We start from the raw sequence: 16,907 nt of genomic DNA on the forward strand, positions 1-16,907 counted from the left end.
TGCCTTCTGGAGAGAGAGGGCTGGAAGGCTGCAATCTGCTCACGACCTAATCCCAAGCCTCAGTCAGCGCTTTAAAAAGAACCGATGGCTCATCCCTAAAGCCAGCAGTCTGGTTGCGGGCAGCCCAGGAGGTCAAGGATGAGCGCCAGGCCCAACCCGCTGCGCCCGTCAGGAACAGAGCATCCGGGGAAAACAGCCAGCAGCTGAGGCCAGGGAACGTTAACCCTCTGCTGCTGGGGCCAGGGCCACGTCCCAGGCAAGCCAGGGCCTCCCTCGCTGGCACCCAGAGGCTCTCTTCTGGGCTGAGGGGAAGGAGGCGCAGAAAGAGCAGGCCAGTCACTGTCTGGGTGCAGGCAGACTCTTCCTCGGGGGTGTGGGGGTGCTGGATAGGAAAGCTGAGAGATGACATCCTGTTGTGTTCAGCAAGGTCATTACAGGAAGCCTCATGGGCAGTCCTTGGTCCCAGCTAGGTCACTGCAGAGTGACCCAGGCTCTCCTGGGGGTTCTTTTCTGGATGCCCAAAGGGAGCAAACTTTAAGGAACCAGAAGAAATAAATTCCCATTAAGACTGACCCTTGGCAGCCTGAGCCCTCTGACACCCCAGAATAGGCCTTTCCGGGTCAAGGATCTCTGATGAGGCCAGCATGCCCACCTCCCACATCACGGACTTAGAGACATGGCCCTCCACAGGTGTGTTCAGGTCAGAACACAATACACACACACACACTCACTCTAGCTTGGCCAGCAGGCCCCGCAGGAGAGGCGGGGACAGGGCAGAGCCTAACCTCACAGAAGCAGGCGGAAGAGGGCTAAGGTGCGGGCCTCCCCTTCTGTCTCCTCCTTCGTGCCCAGGGTCCACATCAGGGCCAAACCCAGTAAGACCTTTCCAGGTAAGAGGCCTATCCCAAATTCCCACCTGGAGGAGCATGGAAGCCAGTTCCAGGGGTTCCACCAAGAAGCACCCTAGGGCTTCAGCATCGGAAGGTCCTCAGAGGCCCGGGGATAACATTGTACCCCAGATCCGGAAAAAAATGTACTGCAAGAACTCAGAGCCAGCTAGCTTGGGGCACCACTTTCCTCCCCAATTCTCCTTGCCCTGAACATCACAGTGCTCAGTCCCTCACGTGTGGGAAGCTGAGGCCGGAGAAGGGAAGGCCTTGCTCAGACCTCGTGGAGGGGCAAGGACAGAGCACAGCTGGAAGCCAGGGCCTGCTCCTCAATGCGGGGCAGCCCATGGGGTGGTGGGCGAGCCAGGCTCCCTGCTGGGTCTTGAGATCGCCTGCCTGCCCACCACAGAGAGACACCCGCCTCCCCTGCCACCAGCAGACCTCCGGAGAGATGCTGGCGGACGCCACGGGGAAGGGGCGGGTGGATACCAGGTGGAGTAACCGTGCACCTCGGCTCTGCAGGTTTTTGCTCTCGCAGCCATGACTCTGCCTCACAGCCCGGGAGGTGTGGGGGAGCCCCGGCCCCCACAGGCCGTGCAAGTGCACCGGCGGGAGCATCGTCGGGAGGAGGAGCAGAAGGAGGAGCGGCAGCACAGCCTGCAGATGGATTCCTCGACGCGGAGACGGACCTTCCGCAGCAGGTGGGGCATCAGGGACCGCCCCCCCCGCCCCGCCCAGCCACTGCCCTTCCCCCAGGACCCCCAGTGTGAGCAGGGAGGCACAGCCTGACCTCTGCATACTCCAGTCCAAGCGGGGAGGCACAGTCCTGCTCTCTGGAGGCCTCCAGTCCAAGGCGGGGGGCCCAGCCCTGACCTTGGGAGAGTCCTGTTGGAAGGGGAGGAATGACCCTTCTTTTTGGAGAACCCAGTCTGAGACGGGAAGCACGGCTCTGCTTTGCAGAGCCCCCAGTCTAAGAGAGGAGGCATGGCCTGTTCTGAGACCATGGTTTGAGGAGGGCAGCACAGTTGTGCCTGCTAGCACCCTGAGGTGGGTGGATGGAGCCCCCAGCCAGACCCCCAGCCAAATCTGCAGGAGCCATGAACTCTCTTTTCCCCGGGGCAGCGAGGAAGAGTACCAGTTCAGCGCTGCAGACTACGCCCTCGCGGCAGCCTTGGCTCTGACAGCCTCCTCAGAGACAACATGGTAAGTCGAGTGACCTTTCCAGCGAGCCCTGGGCTGGGAAGAGGTCATCTTGTCCAGTCCCCTGCCTCCCTACTGGGCTCCCACACTCAGCGTTAAAAAACGTGCCTGAAATTACACACCTAGAGCCGGTGACTAGTCGGAGGTTTAAGCCCAGGGCTGACTGATGGCAAAGCCCACTGCACCACTCTCTGATGGGTCCACAGGCAGTAGTGAGGGACCATCCCTAGGGGAGAGGATGGGGCTCCGCACTTCACCACCCAGCTTCCATGGCGGGGAAGGAGTCCAGGGATAGAGCTAGGAGAAGCAAGTAAACCAGCCCACATGTCAAACCCAAGCCCTGAGATGGGGTAGCCTCCAAGCTTGGGAGCATCCTTAGGCCTATGTTCTGCTCCTGGCTGGCCCAGAGCAAGTCACTCAGCCTATAAAGCAAATCTCTACCTGGTCAAATGGGGAGACTAAGCCTGTCCGCTTGGTTGTAGTGAAAAAAAGAGGAACCATGGCTTGTGAAAGACCCTTGTGAACAGTATCGATAATATTAAGCGTTAGTCATTCAGTTGTGTCCAATTCTTTGTGACCCCATGGACTGTAACCCACCAGGCTCCTCTGTCCTTGGAATTCTCCAAGCAAGAATATTGGAATGGGTTGCCATGCCCTGCTCCACCTTCTAAAACCCAGACCCATTCAGGGGATTTTGGAGGCAAGAAAAGATTAAAGTTGCCCTTGTCCTCAAGAAGCTTCAAGCGTGGCCGGCAAGGCCGGGCGTAGGAGAGGCAGGGCCAGGGCGGACCCCAGGGGCTCTCAGCCTCTGGCGGCCTCTGTCACCGCAGGGAGGCCCAGCTGAGGCGCCAGACCAGCGCTGTGGAGCTGGAGGAGCGGGGGCAGAAGCGGGTGGGCTTCGGCAACGACTGGGAGAGGACAGAGATCGCCTTCCTACGGACCCAGTGGCTGCTGCGCCAGAGACGAGACCGGAAGGCGCTGAGACGGCGGGTGAGAGGGGTGGGCGGGGCCCTGGGACCTGCAGCCCTTCTCATGCTGCCCGCCCCGACCCCACCCCCTTCTCCAGAAAAGCTGGACCTCCCAGGGCCCCCACCTTCCAGCTGCACAACCTTGGGCAAAGCAATGACTCTAACCGAGCCTCAGTTTTCTCATATGTAAAATGAACGTATGTGGTCCAATACTGAGCGTTGACATGGGAAGTAAATAAGAACACGCTTATAAAACCACTTTCCCAGTGCCTAGAACACAGAAGACACTCGGGAAATGTCAGGGATCTGAAGCCACCTCCGTACCCCATCCCTGGGCAGGACAGGAACAGCTGTAAATACTTACATGGTTGTTATCACTGCCCATGTTTTTCACACAGTGACTTAAGTAATCCTCCCTACAATCCCACAGGAGGGTGGGGCAATATGATTATCATCCCCATTTTACAGATGAGGGAACAGAGGCCTGGCCTATGGTTGGTCTCATAGCGGGTAAGTGGCAGAGTTTGGCCTTGATTCCAGGTCAGGTCCCAAAGCCCCACACCCTGCCCCCTACGCCATGCTGCCTCTCGGCCACTGGCGAGGAGAGTCCAGCCTGGTGTCAGGGGAGAGGTAACAGCAAAGACCGGGGAGGTGGTGCCCCGGCTCCTGGGACTCACAGGCCCTTCCTGCCTCCAGACAGAGGAGAAGGTCCGGGAGGCCAAGGAGCTGCGGGAGCTGTGTTCCGGCCGTGGGCCCTGGTTCTGGATCCCTCTGCGCTCGCACGCGGTCTGGGAGCACACCACGGTCCTGCTGACCTGTACCGTGCAGGGTTCGCCTCCACCCCAGGTCACCTGGTAAGCCCCCAGGGTAGGGGAGAAGGGGTCCTTGCCCTGCCTTCAGTCTCCAGGCCTCAGGGATCCCTTGAATGCGACTTCCTTACACCCACAGTTCCCCTCCAGGGGCCCGGTCCCTTCCCCAGAAGATCCTGCTGCCTTAGAAAAGCCACAGATCCACAGCCCTGAGCTCTGCCCTCGCCCCCAAATAGGGCAGCAGCTGCTGGGGAAGCTCAGGAGGGCTTATTCTTAGCTGCCTCCCAGCCATCCTGGGGCTAGAGCTCTGGGCCACCCAGGGAGCCGGCACTTGTGAAAATATGATTCTGGTGACATGAGAAGGCAGCTGCCCCGAGCTGGACGTCTGCAGGGTTGCAGGAAGATGGCAGAGGCATGCCCAGGGTCAGGGCAGGAGAGGAGGCAGGGAGGGTGGGGGCTCTCAGTGAGAAGGAGCCCAGGACCAGCTTGCTCTCTGCTAATTCTGTGTGTGGTCTCAGCTATGGTTCAGCCTCTCTGATCCTGCCTCAGTTTCCTGGTCTGTGAAATGGGTTGAAGCCCTCCTGTCCAGCTTGCCTGTGGTAAGGATTTAATGCCATGACAATGTGGAAGCCCTCAGAACTTGAAAGCTGCTGGGAAAGCAGGAGGTGCCATTCCTGGGAATGTACTCATAACAGAACCATGGAGTCGAGGCCTTGCTGGCAGAGGGGAGCAGAAGCAGGAGTCTTCTGAAGGGACCTCAGGAGGTGGGCATGGCAGCATCTGGGGTCTCACTTCACCCCAGAGAGAAATGTGTCATTCACACAGCTGAGTTCAGTCTGTCCTGAGCTCCCCAGGGTCTAAGGCCCATTGTCAGTATGCTGGGAGACAAGGAAAAAATTTCAACAAATATTTACCAGGAACATAATCTGTCCCAGGCCCTGGCTCAGGCAGTAAGGCACAGAAATGACCCAGACACAATCTCACCTCAAGGAACTCTCAATCCAGAAGAGAAATGTCAACACAATGTAAAATATGTCCAAGGGTGATATTTGAGATAAGAGTGGAGGTGAAGAAGGACAGTAGCTGCCTCCACCTGGAGAATCCAGGAAGGCTTCTCAGATGAGGCGACATATAAGCCCGATCTCCAGGGTGAACAGACCAGGATTTTGGTAGGAGAGAGAAGATAAGCACATAAATAACTGAGGTCACAAAGGAAAAAGCAACATCTTACACTTCAACCTCCCTTACACTGACCCAGCACTTTTCCTCTCATTTGAGCCTCTGGGCCATTCATGAGGTTAGGACTATATCCCCATTTCACAGGTGAGGATATAGAGGCTCAGAGAGGTAGTGCGACTTGTCTAAGGTCACACAGCTAGTGTGAACCCGAATTCAAATTCAGGTCTCTTGCCTCCCAGCCCAGATCTCTACTGGCCAAGAGAGTAGGAAAGTGATCATTACAGGTGTTTTGGGGTTTTGTTTTTCTTTAAAGCACCTATAATGCCTCTGAAGTGAGAGAAAGGGAAAGAACTTAGGCCAAAAGCAATAAAGAAAAATGTCCTGAGGGAAGTGTCATTGCTGGTCACTGCCAGATGGCGTTCATTCAAATTCTGTGGGGACCAAGGCAGGCGGTAGGAAGACCTGGGCTAAGTGGCAATCAGCCTGGCAGCCAAGCCCTGCCCTACCCTGGCACCGAGGCCCACATCTAAGGCATTCCATGGGAGCCTCTTGGGAGGGAGGCTTGTTTCCACCCCTGCCAGCAAGGTTGCCACAACAAGGAGCTGAGCATTCCTTGCAAGTGGTGGAGGCCAAGGCCAGGCCCACCTCCAACCGGAGGGACTCAGGGGGTCCCCGGGGCTCCAGGCTTTGGGGATCTGGTTTCCTATCATCAGGCACCTCTGGCAGGGCCAGCTCATCCTGGATTGGCCTCCAAAGCTTCACGCAGACCCTGGTAGAGACCCAGCCCAAGTCAACAGGATGATCCTGGCTCCCCAGGCTTCTCAGAAGAGTCCATTCATTCAGCAATTATTGAGCACTTCCTGAATGCAGGGGCAACAAGAGGGCATGTCAGATAAGGTCCAGGCTGGCTGTGTTTACTCTGCAGAAGTGGGTCCTGGCCACAGTTCATGAACATCAGAATCACTCTCCCAGGTCAAGCCGCCTGCAAAAGTAAAGCTGACACCAAAATATGGCAAATTCCCTGGCCGTCCAGTAGTTAGGACTCAGTTCTCTTACTGCCGGGAGTGCAGGTGTGATCTCTGGTCAGGGAACTAAGATCCTCCAAGCCACGCAGTCAAAAAATTTTTTAATTTATAAAAGAGGTTGGGGGTGGTGGGAGGAAAAATACCCACCAGAATATGTAAGGGAAAATACACTTGGATAAATAATAAAAAATCTCACTCTTTTATGTAGGCCTCGCTGAGCCAGGCTCTGGGTTGGGCACCTACCTCAGCTGTCTCATTTAATGCTGTTTTATGATTGGCAGCCATTCAGCCTCATCCACGCAGCCAAGCCTTCAAGGGCCTGAGGGACCAGCAGGAGACTGACGCACAGAGCGGGGCAAAGAGAGAGCTGAGGTCCCGGGCTGTCCAGGTCATGCCCAGAGCTGCAGCTGCTGCTTTTTCTGGGAAAGGCAGAGGCTGGCCCAGGCTGAGGTGTTTGGAATGTTCCTAACAGCTGGGGGATGGGGGGGGCTGACCTTGGCCCCCCAGGCCTGGGAGAGGTGGAAAGACTGGGCATCCAGATTAGGCACCACCCTCCCCACAGAAGATTTAACTGGGCTCCTTTCAGAAGAGGGCACGGCCTTACGGCTGCCGTAAGGTGGGATGTGGGTACAGCAGTGTTTGGTTGCCATGGAGACAAACAGGGCATGGGGGGTGGGCAGGTCCAAGGAAGGTGATATACTGAGGCTGGGGCACCCTCTTTTGGCCAAGGCCTCCTCTTTGACCTCAACTGCCACTGGGGCTGGACTTCCCTGGTAGCTCAGCTGGTAAAGAATCTGCCTGCAATGCAGGAGACGCCAGTTCGATTCCTGGGTCAGGAAAATGCCCTGGAGAAGGGATAGGCTACCCACTCCAGTATTATTGGGCTTCCCTGGTTGCTCAGATGGTAAAGAATCCTCCTGCAATGCAGGAGACCAAGGGTTCAATCCCTGGGTTGGGAAGATTCCCCCGGAGGAGGGTATGGCAACCTACTCCTGTATTCTTGCTTGGAGAATCTCATGGACAGAGCCCAGCGGGCCACAGCCCATAGGGTCACCAAGTGTCGTCAGACATGACTGAAGCGACTGAGCATGCTCACACGCACACCTCTGGGGCTGACTCTTCACACAAAGGCCTCATGGACACAGAGGCCCAGAGAGGGGGAGTGATTTGCCCAAGGTCACACAGCAAACAGTGTCAGGAACCCAGGCCTCCTAACTTTCAGAGACATTCACTCATCAGATCTCCAGAACATACCCCAATGGGCTGTGGGCAGAGGCAAAGACACCTGGCTGTCCAGGGCTTGCAGCAGAGGGAAAAACTTCACAGAAAATGAAAGGAAGTATCCAGGGTACAGTGGGGTGGGGCCGAGGTTGGGAATCACCTAGCAAGTTTCAAAATAACTGATGCCCAGATTCTACGCCCAGAAATTCTGATTTCATGGATCCGGGCTAAAGCCTGGGCATGGAGTTTTTTTAATGACTTAAAGAAGATAGATATTTTTCCCCCTTTCATGTAAATGTCTGATGTAGACAGGGCGGGGCTGCATGGCAACTCCACCCCTCAGCTTAGGGACTCAGGCCTGTTGCCATGCACTGCTGGAGACCTCGGGTCTTCCTGGTTCAAGATGGCAGCCATATTTATGGCCGTATTCTTGCCTCAAGATTGGAAGGAAAGATGATGTGAAAACGGGCAGAGAGTGTTGTCAGAAGCAGCTGCGTGACGCTTGGACTTATTTCTGTTGACAAGACTTAGTCACGTGGTCACACCTAGCAGAAGCAGAGACTAGGAAACATGTTAGGTCTACTTTAGAATAAGAGGAGAATGGCTGGTGGAGAACATGGAGAAGTTTATGTTTTAATATTTATTTAATTTATACTTGGCTGCACTGGGTCTTAGTTGCAGCTTTTCTCCAGTTGCAGTGTAAGGGCTTCACTGTCCTGTGGCATGAGGGATCTTAGCTCCCAGCCAGGGATCAAACCCATGTCCCCTGCACTGGAAGGCGGATTCTTAACCACTGGGCCACCAGGGATGTCCCTGCAATGAGTAGATTCTGATGCAAATTCTCAAAGGCTTACATTCAGACTCTGAGCATGGAGATTTTTAAATGAGATGGTTGGATGGCATCACCGACTCAATGGACATGAGTTTGGGTAAACTCTAGGAGTTGGTGATGGACAGGGAGGCCTGGCATGCTGCAGTCCATGGGGTCACAAAGAGTCGGACATGACTGAGTGACTGAACTGAACTGGTGATTTTAACAAGAACTGAGATTAAGAACTGTTGTCCTGAGGGTTGACAAAAAGGAAGAGATGGAGAACTTTCCTTGGTACCCCTTCAGAGAGGAAGGAAAAGCTGGAGACTGGTCCTTCGGGGTACCCCTGGTAAGGGAAGGGGCTGCTGCTTCTGCTAAGTTGCTTCAGTCATGTCCGACCCTGTGCGACCCCATAGATGGCAGCCCACTAGGCTCCTCTGTCCCCGGAACTCTCCAGGCAAGAATACTGGAGTGGGTTGCCATTTCCTTCTCCAATGCATGAAAGTGAAGTCTCTCAGTCATGCCCGACTCTTAGTGACCCCATGGACTGCAGCCTACCAGGCTCCTCCATCCATGGGATTTTCCAGGCAAGAGTACCGGAGTGGCGTGCCATTGCCTTCTCTGAAGGGAAGGGGCAGATACCCTTAATTATGGCTCCCTCTTCTCTGCCCTCCAGAAGAGAATAAACACTTGAGCATCCACAGCCTTCAAACTTTACATATCTTATCCCATTTAATCATCACAACAACACTGCAAGATCAGTGCGATTATTCCCATTTCACAGATAAGAAAAACTGAGGTTTGGATCTGCCCTGAGTCACACAGATGAATAAGCAGCACAAAACTGAGGTTGGGATCCAGGTCTAAGAGGCTCAGGATCCTTCCCGCTCAGAACCACGTTGCCTCCCACACTCCACTGTGTCTCCACAGGTACAAAAATGACATGAGAATTGATCCCCGCCTCTTTCCTGCCGGCAAGTATCGAATCACCAACAACTATGGACTGCTGACACTGGAGATCAGGAGGTGAGACCGTGAGCCCCAGAGAGGCCCATGGTCCCAAGCCCCAGCACTACCAAGGCCAGAGCAGGTCCAAAACCCTCTTCAGAGCTATGAACCACGTCAGCCTCAAAATAGTGAATGTGGGATGGACCCTTCTTTAACTCCTATAAAGTCAGATTAAATAGGTCTGAAGTGGGGCCCAGGAATTGGTATTTAACAGACACCCCCATGTGATTCCAATGTCTTAGAATACACAGTGAGAAATTTGGACTTGGCTAGCAGCTAGGCATGTGGGGAGAGTTCCTTGCTGGGGCGAGAATACACACACATATACACATGCATGCGTGCAAGGGGAAGCAGAAGAGAGAGAGTTAGGTAGGCCTTTCACGAGGTAGTGAGTCTTAAGCACAGTGTTGAAGGAAGAGACAGCGTGCTTGGAGAAAATGAGCTCAGTATTCCCCAAAGTACACCCTGTTCGTAGGAACTGCCAGGCGCCGAATTCCTCCAGGCGCCAAGCCCTGTGCTCGCTGCTTTCCGAATGTAGTTGTCAAGGTCCACCCTCATTCTCTCAAGGAAGCATTGTTGCATCCATGTGACAGATGAGAAAACTGAGGCTCTGAAAGATTAAGGCTCTTGCACAACTTGCACAGGGCAGGGCCTGGGACTGAGTCAGTTCTTTCCACCTGGGTTCTTTCCAATACACCAAACCCTCCACCTCAACCCACTGGGGCTCTGGGAGACACGAATATAAACAAGAGGCTCCAGAAGCCAAGTGGGGCCACGTGGACATAAATGCCTGACCCTACAAGGCTCCACAGGGAGGTGCCCTGTGGACCGCACCATCAGGGACAGCACGCAGGGCTGGGGCAGCCTCGGGGAGCAGGTGGAACTGACCTTTGAAACCAGAGGGATCCCTGCTCCGAGCAAGCAGAGGAGGAGAGAGGGCACCAAGGGGCCTCTCTGCTTGCTGATGGGGCCAGATACGCCCTACCACCATGGTGGCCCTGGGATGGAGCCAGCCCCAGGCTCCACGAGGAACAGGGTTGGCCTGGTTGGTGGTGAGCCCCAGGCCTGGGCTTGAGAACACCTGGGCAACTGGCCCAGGTCTGGCACAGGCTGGCAGTGTGCCCAGGCTTCTCCTGCTTCAGGGTTCTGCCCGGGATGTGTTGACAGAGCAGGGAGGCTGTGCCCAAGAGCGGGCTTGTCCCCTTGAAGTGGGGCTGAATTCCAGTTGTTCTGTGACTCTGGACCAGTCACTTAGCTCAAATGATATCCTAACAATCGTATTTTCAAAGCGCTTTCACCTAAAGCCGCCATGTTATGTTTTCCCCATTTTTCAAAGGAGGGCCTGGAGGTGTGGAGAGGGACGGGGACAGCCCAAAGGCACCCAGCTTCTCAGGGGCAGGCCCTGACCTAGAGCCCAAAGTCCTCCCGTAACTACCCCCTTCCCCACCCACCCTGCTCTCGGGACTTGAGTTTTCCGTGGAGCCCAGCAGCCTCAGGGAAACATCTCCCTCCCTCCTTTTCAGATGCACCATTGAGGATGCAGCCACCTACACCGTGAAGGTCAAGAACGCCTACGGCCAGGCTTCCTCCTTTGCCAAAGTCCTTGTCCGCAGTGAGTCCTCTCGTGCCTAACAGACCAGGCAGCCCACAGCAAACCCCGAGTGGGCAGATGAGGACGCGGGTCTGCGCCAGACTCGGGTCGGGCAGGGGTATTTGTCCTGGAATTGAGTAATCAGAGCAGCCACCCGGACTCCTGCTTCCCTGAGGCCTTCAGAGCAAGTGAGATTCTCCACCCTCAGGCAATACAACCTATATCCCAGTTCAGTGCCTGTTCAAGAGCAGGCTTGTCCCACCGGGTTGGGCTTGGGTCCAGACCCAGCTCAGGACCTCTGGGAAGGCAGCCTGGCCCCCAGCAGTCCTCAGGGGGCAAAGGCCGAGTCCTACCACCTCCCCTGCTGACCCTCACTGCCCTTTTTAGCTTCTGGTGTGTTAGCTCAGGCTCCTCCTGGACATTTATCAGAGCCCAAAGCAGGAGAGACCCTCGAGTCCACCAGACCCCAGACCACAAGCTTCCTCTGATGCTGATGGGCCGTGTGAGCCTGGGCGCCATCTCGCTTCTCTGACCTCCCCACCTGCAAACGGGGAGCCCTCCTGCCACCTCAGATGCTCCCGTGGGTTAAATGAGATGGTTTAGGTAGAGGAAATGGCAACCCACTCCAGTGTTCCTGCCTGGAGAATCCCATGGATGGAGGAGCCTGGTGGGCTAGTCCATGGGGTTGCAAAGAGTTGGACACGACTGAGCAACTTCACTCACTTCACTCACTCACTCAGGTAGATCTTGGCTGCCGCAAGCTCTTGGAGAAAGATAATCCTCCTCCCCACCCTATCAGCCCATGGCCCAGGCAGAGTCTAGCCAAGGAGGCCACACCTTTGAGCCTAAGTTCAGTTCAGTTCAGTCGCTCAGTCGTGTCCAATTCTTTGTGACCCCATGGAATGCAGCATGCCAGGCCTCCCTGTCCATCACCAACTCCTGGAGTTTATTCAAACTCATGTCCGTTGAGTCGGTGATGCCATCCAACCATCTCATCCTCTGTCGTTCCCTTCTCCTCCCGCCTTCAGTCTTTCCCAGCATCAGGGTCTTTTTAAATGAGTCAGCTCTTCGCATCAGGTGGCCAAAGTACTGGAGTTTCAGCTTCAACATCAGTCCTTCCAATGAATATTCAGGACTGATTTCCTTTAGAATGGACTGATTAGCCCAAGGCCTTGCCCTAAGGACCCAGAGAGAGAAACTCCATGTATGCAAATTCAAACACACACTCACACACACACACTCACACACACACACTCACACACATACTGGGTGGCAGGCAGGCTGGAGCTCAGCCCCACCCCCACCCCCCCAGCTCTCATCATTCCTTGTTAAACTGTCCTTCACAGCCTCTCCACCCCTCTTCCGTGTTCCCCAAATAGCTCTTGGGAGGCAGTTGTCCCCGCTGCCGGGCCAGGCTCTCTGGGTGGAATCTGAGCCGTCCAAAGTCGAGTGCAAGGTCAGGCATCAGGCCCTCAGACCCTGCCTCCCTCTGTCCGCCTCTCCTTTCCATCACCTCCTCTGAATCCCTATCCCTCCCTCCATCAGAGCCTTTTCAGGGACCAGGGTCATGCGGTGGTTTCAGGCTGTTGGGGTGCTCGTTGGGTGATCATGCCTCAGTTTCCCCATCTGTATTAGAGGATAATGATGTCACCAACAGACAAGACTGCTGTGAGGATTAAATGAGTTAATAAGAGCACGTGGTGCGTACTATGTGAACAAAAACTGTTCTCACTGTCCCCTGGTGATCCGTGTCCACACCAACTTGGACTTCACCCTGAAGCCTCCAGGAGACTCTCCTGGTGCTGTCCTGAACCTACCAGAAATCCCAGTCTGACCATGCTCCACCCTAGGACTCTGATCCTAGCAGTGGGTGGGTTTTATCCATGGCGATTCTCCAGGCAAGAATACTGGAGTGGGTTGTCATGCCCTCCTCCAGGGGATCTCCCCAACCCAAGGATCGAACCCAGGTCTCTCGCATTGCAGGTGGATTCTTTAACATCTAAGCCACCAGCAAAGCCCAAGAACACTGGAGTGGGTAGCCTATCCCTTCTCCAGGGGATCTTCCTGACCCAGAAATCGAACCTGGGGTCCCCTGCATTGCAGGTGGATTCTTTACCAGCTGAGCTACCAGGGAAGCTGAGCTACCAGGGAAGCTGAGCTACCCTTGGGAAGAAAAACACCATTTATTGAGCACCAACTGTATGCCAGGGTCCTGCTAAGGGCTTTGTTCATGGGAACTCAGGTATTCAGAACCCACCCCCACCCCCACCAGGTAGGACTCAGGAAGGTACCAAGGCACAGGATAGGCCAGGGAATGTTCTCCAAGCCTTAGAGGGAGGCCCTGCTAGACCAGGAGTTGAACCCACACCCAAAGGCCATGCCCCCCAAAGCCCAGTAGGAGTGAGGGTGCTGAGCCTTCTCCAACTCCCATTTGCTCTGGGTTTCAGCTTACCTGGGGAAGGACGCTGGCTTCGATTCGGAGATGTATAAAAGTAAGGAGGCTGGGGAGGGATGGGCTTTCGGGGAGGAGGTGTGTGGGGTCCCTTTAGAATATAACCATCCATTCCCCACAAAGGGATGTCCACGTGGGGATTGCCTATAAACTGTTAATACTTGTGGACTGGCTTCTGGGGGCCCCTAAGCACCCCAGAGCTGCCGCTATCCGCTGGGCTGTCCAGTGGCCAAAGCTGAATGAGAAAAAGGCAAAGCCAGACAAACAGATATTTGCCATTTCAGTTCACCTGGTCCCACCTAAAGAAATCTCTTCCCCACGCCGCAGCCCCCAGCATCAGGCTCTTCTCCTCGTTAAGACCACCTGGAAAACTGTGAATCCTGACCCAGAGGAGTGGGGACACCCCAGAAGGGTCCTCCTCTCTCCCATCTAAGCCCCAGGCTAAGCCGACACGGCCTCAGAAAACTGCTGTCCTAAATTTCTGTTCCCACCAGGACTGATGTTTGGCCCCAGCGTGGAGTTCACATCAGTGCTGAAGCCGGTCTTCGCCCGTGAGAAGGAAACCTTCTCCCTGAACTGCCTATTTTCGGAAGATGTGCTGGACGCCGAGCAGAACATCCAGTGGTTCCGAGACGGTGAGGAACCCCGGTCCCGGCCCCCAGCCTGCAGAGGCGGAGATAGACCCCTGGTGGAGAGAGGAACTCAGCTATGCCCCTCCCCCAACACGTACAAGCCGAGTGATGCGCGGGGTCGAGGCAGAGGGAAGCTGAGCAAGCCAGGTGGGCTCAGATCAAATCACCCTGCAAAGGGCCGCTGAGCATTCGCGGTGCCAAGCCCTGCACTGGGTGCCAGGGCAGGGGTAGGCACAGACACGCCATGAAGTCAGGGGGCCCTCCATCCGAGAGAGGGCGGGAAGCCAAAACAGCTGCAGCCTCTGCCGCTCGAGAGCCTCTGGTTGAGAGCCCTTTACGCACACACGACCGCCATCAGCACCCCCGGGCGAGGCCGGATGAAGCAACAGGAACAGAGGCCAAGCGCAGGAGGCGGGTCAGCCTAAGGAGGGTCAGGGCACTTGCCTCGGGATTTTCAGAGTCAGTTTGTGGGTGCAGGCGAGAACTGCTGCTCATGAGCTGGAAGACCTCTGGGGGATCACAGGCCAGGGCTGGGGAAGGCCCAGTCAGCTCAGGCAGGAAGAGACGGACCAGCCAGGGAGGAGACAGACGGCTGGACCTCCTGCCCTATTCCTGACCAAGCCGGCCGCCGAAGGGCCGGGAGTGCAGCACCCCCAGCAGCTTGAGCCTAGGGAGGTGCCCCTTGGGGGGCTAGGGGCAGAGGAGTAGAGAAGCCACGAGCCCCAAGAAACAGCTGTGATAACAGGCCAAGATGTCCCCCAAACCCGTAGATCCTCGGGAACAGAGGTGCTGACAGGGAGGAGGGGCCTTTGTGGGGTCAAGGAGCAGCATGGTGCACAGCAGGACCTCGGGCGAGGCCTGGCGCCCCTGGCCCCTGCCCTGAGTCCCCGGCCCTCTCCCAAAAGTCCCACCTGCCGACCTCCCACCCTCCTCCCTGACCCTGACCCTCCTCACCAACACCCCAACCCTCTCATTAAGTCCTCTCCCCCTTTCCTGAGTCCCCGTCCCCCAAACAAGCCCCCTCCCTCCCTTGAGCTCACAACCCCCACCCACTAAGCCCTATCTCCTTCCTTGAGCCCCCAGCCTCCCAAAGAGCCTCTGCCTCTCACACCAGGCCCCCACTGCTCGTTTCCACTTCCTCAGAGAACTTCCAACTCCTCACCGAGCCAGCAGCCCCCGGCCCCTTCCTCGGGCGCTCCCCACCCCCTACCCCCACCCCCACTAAGCCTGCTACAGAGGAGAGTTCATAGGCCACCTTGGCAGAGTCCTGAAGGTCACCACCCCCTTCCCCAACTCCCCAGCAGAGCCTCGGTCTCTAGCCCAGCCAACCGCATCTCTGCCTGTGAACCCCAAAGCACCTACAGGTTCCCGGGTGAGCTCCAGATCGCCCAGGAGCTCACCCTGGAACCCCTCTCCCCGCAGGGAGGCTGCTGAGGTCCTCCGGTCGCCGGCAGATCCTCTACTCTGACCGCCAGGCAGTCCTGAAGGTGGCCTGCGCCTACAAGGAGGATGAGGGCCTCTACACGATCCAGGTGCCTTCGCCCTTTGGGCTCCGGGAGCAGAGCGCCTACGTGTTTGTGAGAGGTAAGGGGCGGCTGGGGGAGGGTGCCCAGCCAGAGCCCAGGGACCAGGTCTCTGCCTTGACCGACTTGCCGTGGGACATGTGGGCGAGCCCCCAGCTCCTCGGGGCCTCGGTGTCCCTGCTATATACTGAATGAGGGTGTTGAGGGAGAGTCTTTCTAAGATTGCCCATGACCCTCCAAAGGGACCCAGCCTGAGAGTCTCAGGCCCGGAGGGAGCTGGAGAGGAGGGCTGAGGGTGGGCTGGCATCCTTCTAGTCCTGCTTTGCCGCTTCACCGGCTGGGTGACCTTGGGCGATTGGCTTTTCCTCTAGGAGAGTCAGTATTCCCACCTGCAAACTGGAGAGTTGCTCTGGGACTCAAAGATGAATTGTGCCAATTGCTCAGGCCGATGGTGTAGAATGGGCCCCTGGTAAACTGGACTCCCGCCCACCCAGCCCTAGATGCTGCTGTTTAAAAGAACAGGCTGTCATTCAGGTCTTGGTCTTCAAGATCCACTGCACCCCGGGGGGCTCGTGAGAAGAGGAATGGTGGATGGGGATGGGAGGGGGTTGGTTGCCGAGTGGACATTAACTGGAAGAGCCGCCCCTACTCTCTTCCCGCGTCCCCCGCTGTCCCGGGTTTCAGATGCTGCAGCCGAGAAGCCAGGGGTCCCAGGCTCCCCCTTGAACGTTCGATGCCTGAATGTGAACAGAGACTGCCTCATCCTGACCTGGACCCCGCCCAGCGACACCAGGGGCAACCCCATCACCGGCTACTCCATCGAGCTGTGAGTGGATCTCTTCAGTGGCAGAGCCCACGGGGGGAGATGGTCCTGTGAGAACAAGGGCGGGGCCACAGGAAACGGACCCCATGTCTCTCCTCAGAACAGGGGAGGAGGTAGGTGTGTTACTTAGGGGCAACAGGAGGGTGTCCACCTCTGGAGGCAGCCGCTGCCCCTGGACCCTTTACGGCACGAGCTGACCCTGGGAGGGGCAAACATCAGTGCTTGAAGCCTGAGCACACAAGGCTTCGGTGGCTACTCGCCTCCCTGAGTGACAGAGACCCAGGAGCCCTGAGCCTGAAGGGAGGGGGCTTCCCAGGAAGGGGAGGGCCCGGACGCGCCGCCTCCTCCACCGGCCAGCTCTGAGACTCTAGCTGGAGGTAAGGCCTAATCCAACCACTAGAATCCTTACGACATCCCTATCTGAGGGGGTAGGGGATGCTCTAGTGCCCCATTCTACAGATGGGGAGACTGAGGTATACTGCCCCATCCAGCCAGTGTGAGGAAAGGCGGTACCCAGAGGGTGTAGAGATCCCAGACTCTGAGGGTCACTCTAGAACACACACCAGCAGGAGAGTGGACAGTCCTCGGGGGAAATGCTAAGTCACCCACTCATGAGCCATGTGACCTTGGGCAAGTCATCTCACTCTTTAAACTCAGAACCCATTGGTAGAATGAAAGTAATCACACCTGACTTCAAGGACCTTCAGGATTAAACAAGATGATGGATGTGATGGGCACAGCATAGCTCCAGCCCACAGGAAAGTTCCATGAAAGGCAC

At 56.4% G+C, this 16,907-nt stretch overlaps 1 protein-coding gene across 1 annotated transcript in view; it reads left to right on the plus strand.

The window, feature by feature from the left end:
- The first annotated feature begins 1,427 nt into the window (after positions 1 to 1,427).
- Positions 1,428 to 16,907, plus strand: part of MYOM3 (myomesin 3) — a 48,546-nt gene continuing 33,066 nt past the window's right edge. Inside the window, exons 1-10 of the mRNA XM_068968515.1 lie at positions 1,428 to 1,588; positions 2,010 to 2,090; positions 2,918 to 3,077; positions 3,752 to 3,909; positions 9,031 to 9,126; positions 10,632 to 10,720; positions 13,147 to 13,191; positions 13,646 to 13,786; positions 15,206 to 15,367; positions 15,991 to 16,132. Of these exons, the coding sequence (XP_068824616.1) occupies positions 1,428 to 1,588; positions 2,010 to 2,090; positions 2,918 to 3,077; positions 3,752 to 3,909; positions 9,031 to 9,126; positions 10,632 to 10,720; positions 13,147 to 13,191; positions 13,646 to 13,786; positions 15,206 to 15,367; positions 15,991 to 16,132 (1,235 nt within the window). The remainder of the gene's footprint in view (positions 1,589 to 2,009; positions 2,091 to 2,917; positions 3,078 to 3,751; positions 3,910 to 9,030; positions 9,127 to 10,631; positions 10,721 to 13,146; positions 13,192 to 13,645; positions 13,787 to 15,205; positions 15,368 to 15,990; positions 16,133 to 16,907) is intronic.

The sequence above is a fragment of the Capricornis sumatraensis genome, chromosome 3 (genome assembly GCF_032405125.1).
Source record: "Capricornis sumatraensis isolate serow.1 chromosome 3, serow.2, whole genome shotgun sequence".
NCBI classification, from domain to species: Eukaryota; Metazoa; Chordata; class Mammalia; order Artiodactyla; family Bovidae; genus Capricornis; species Capricornis sumatraensis.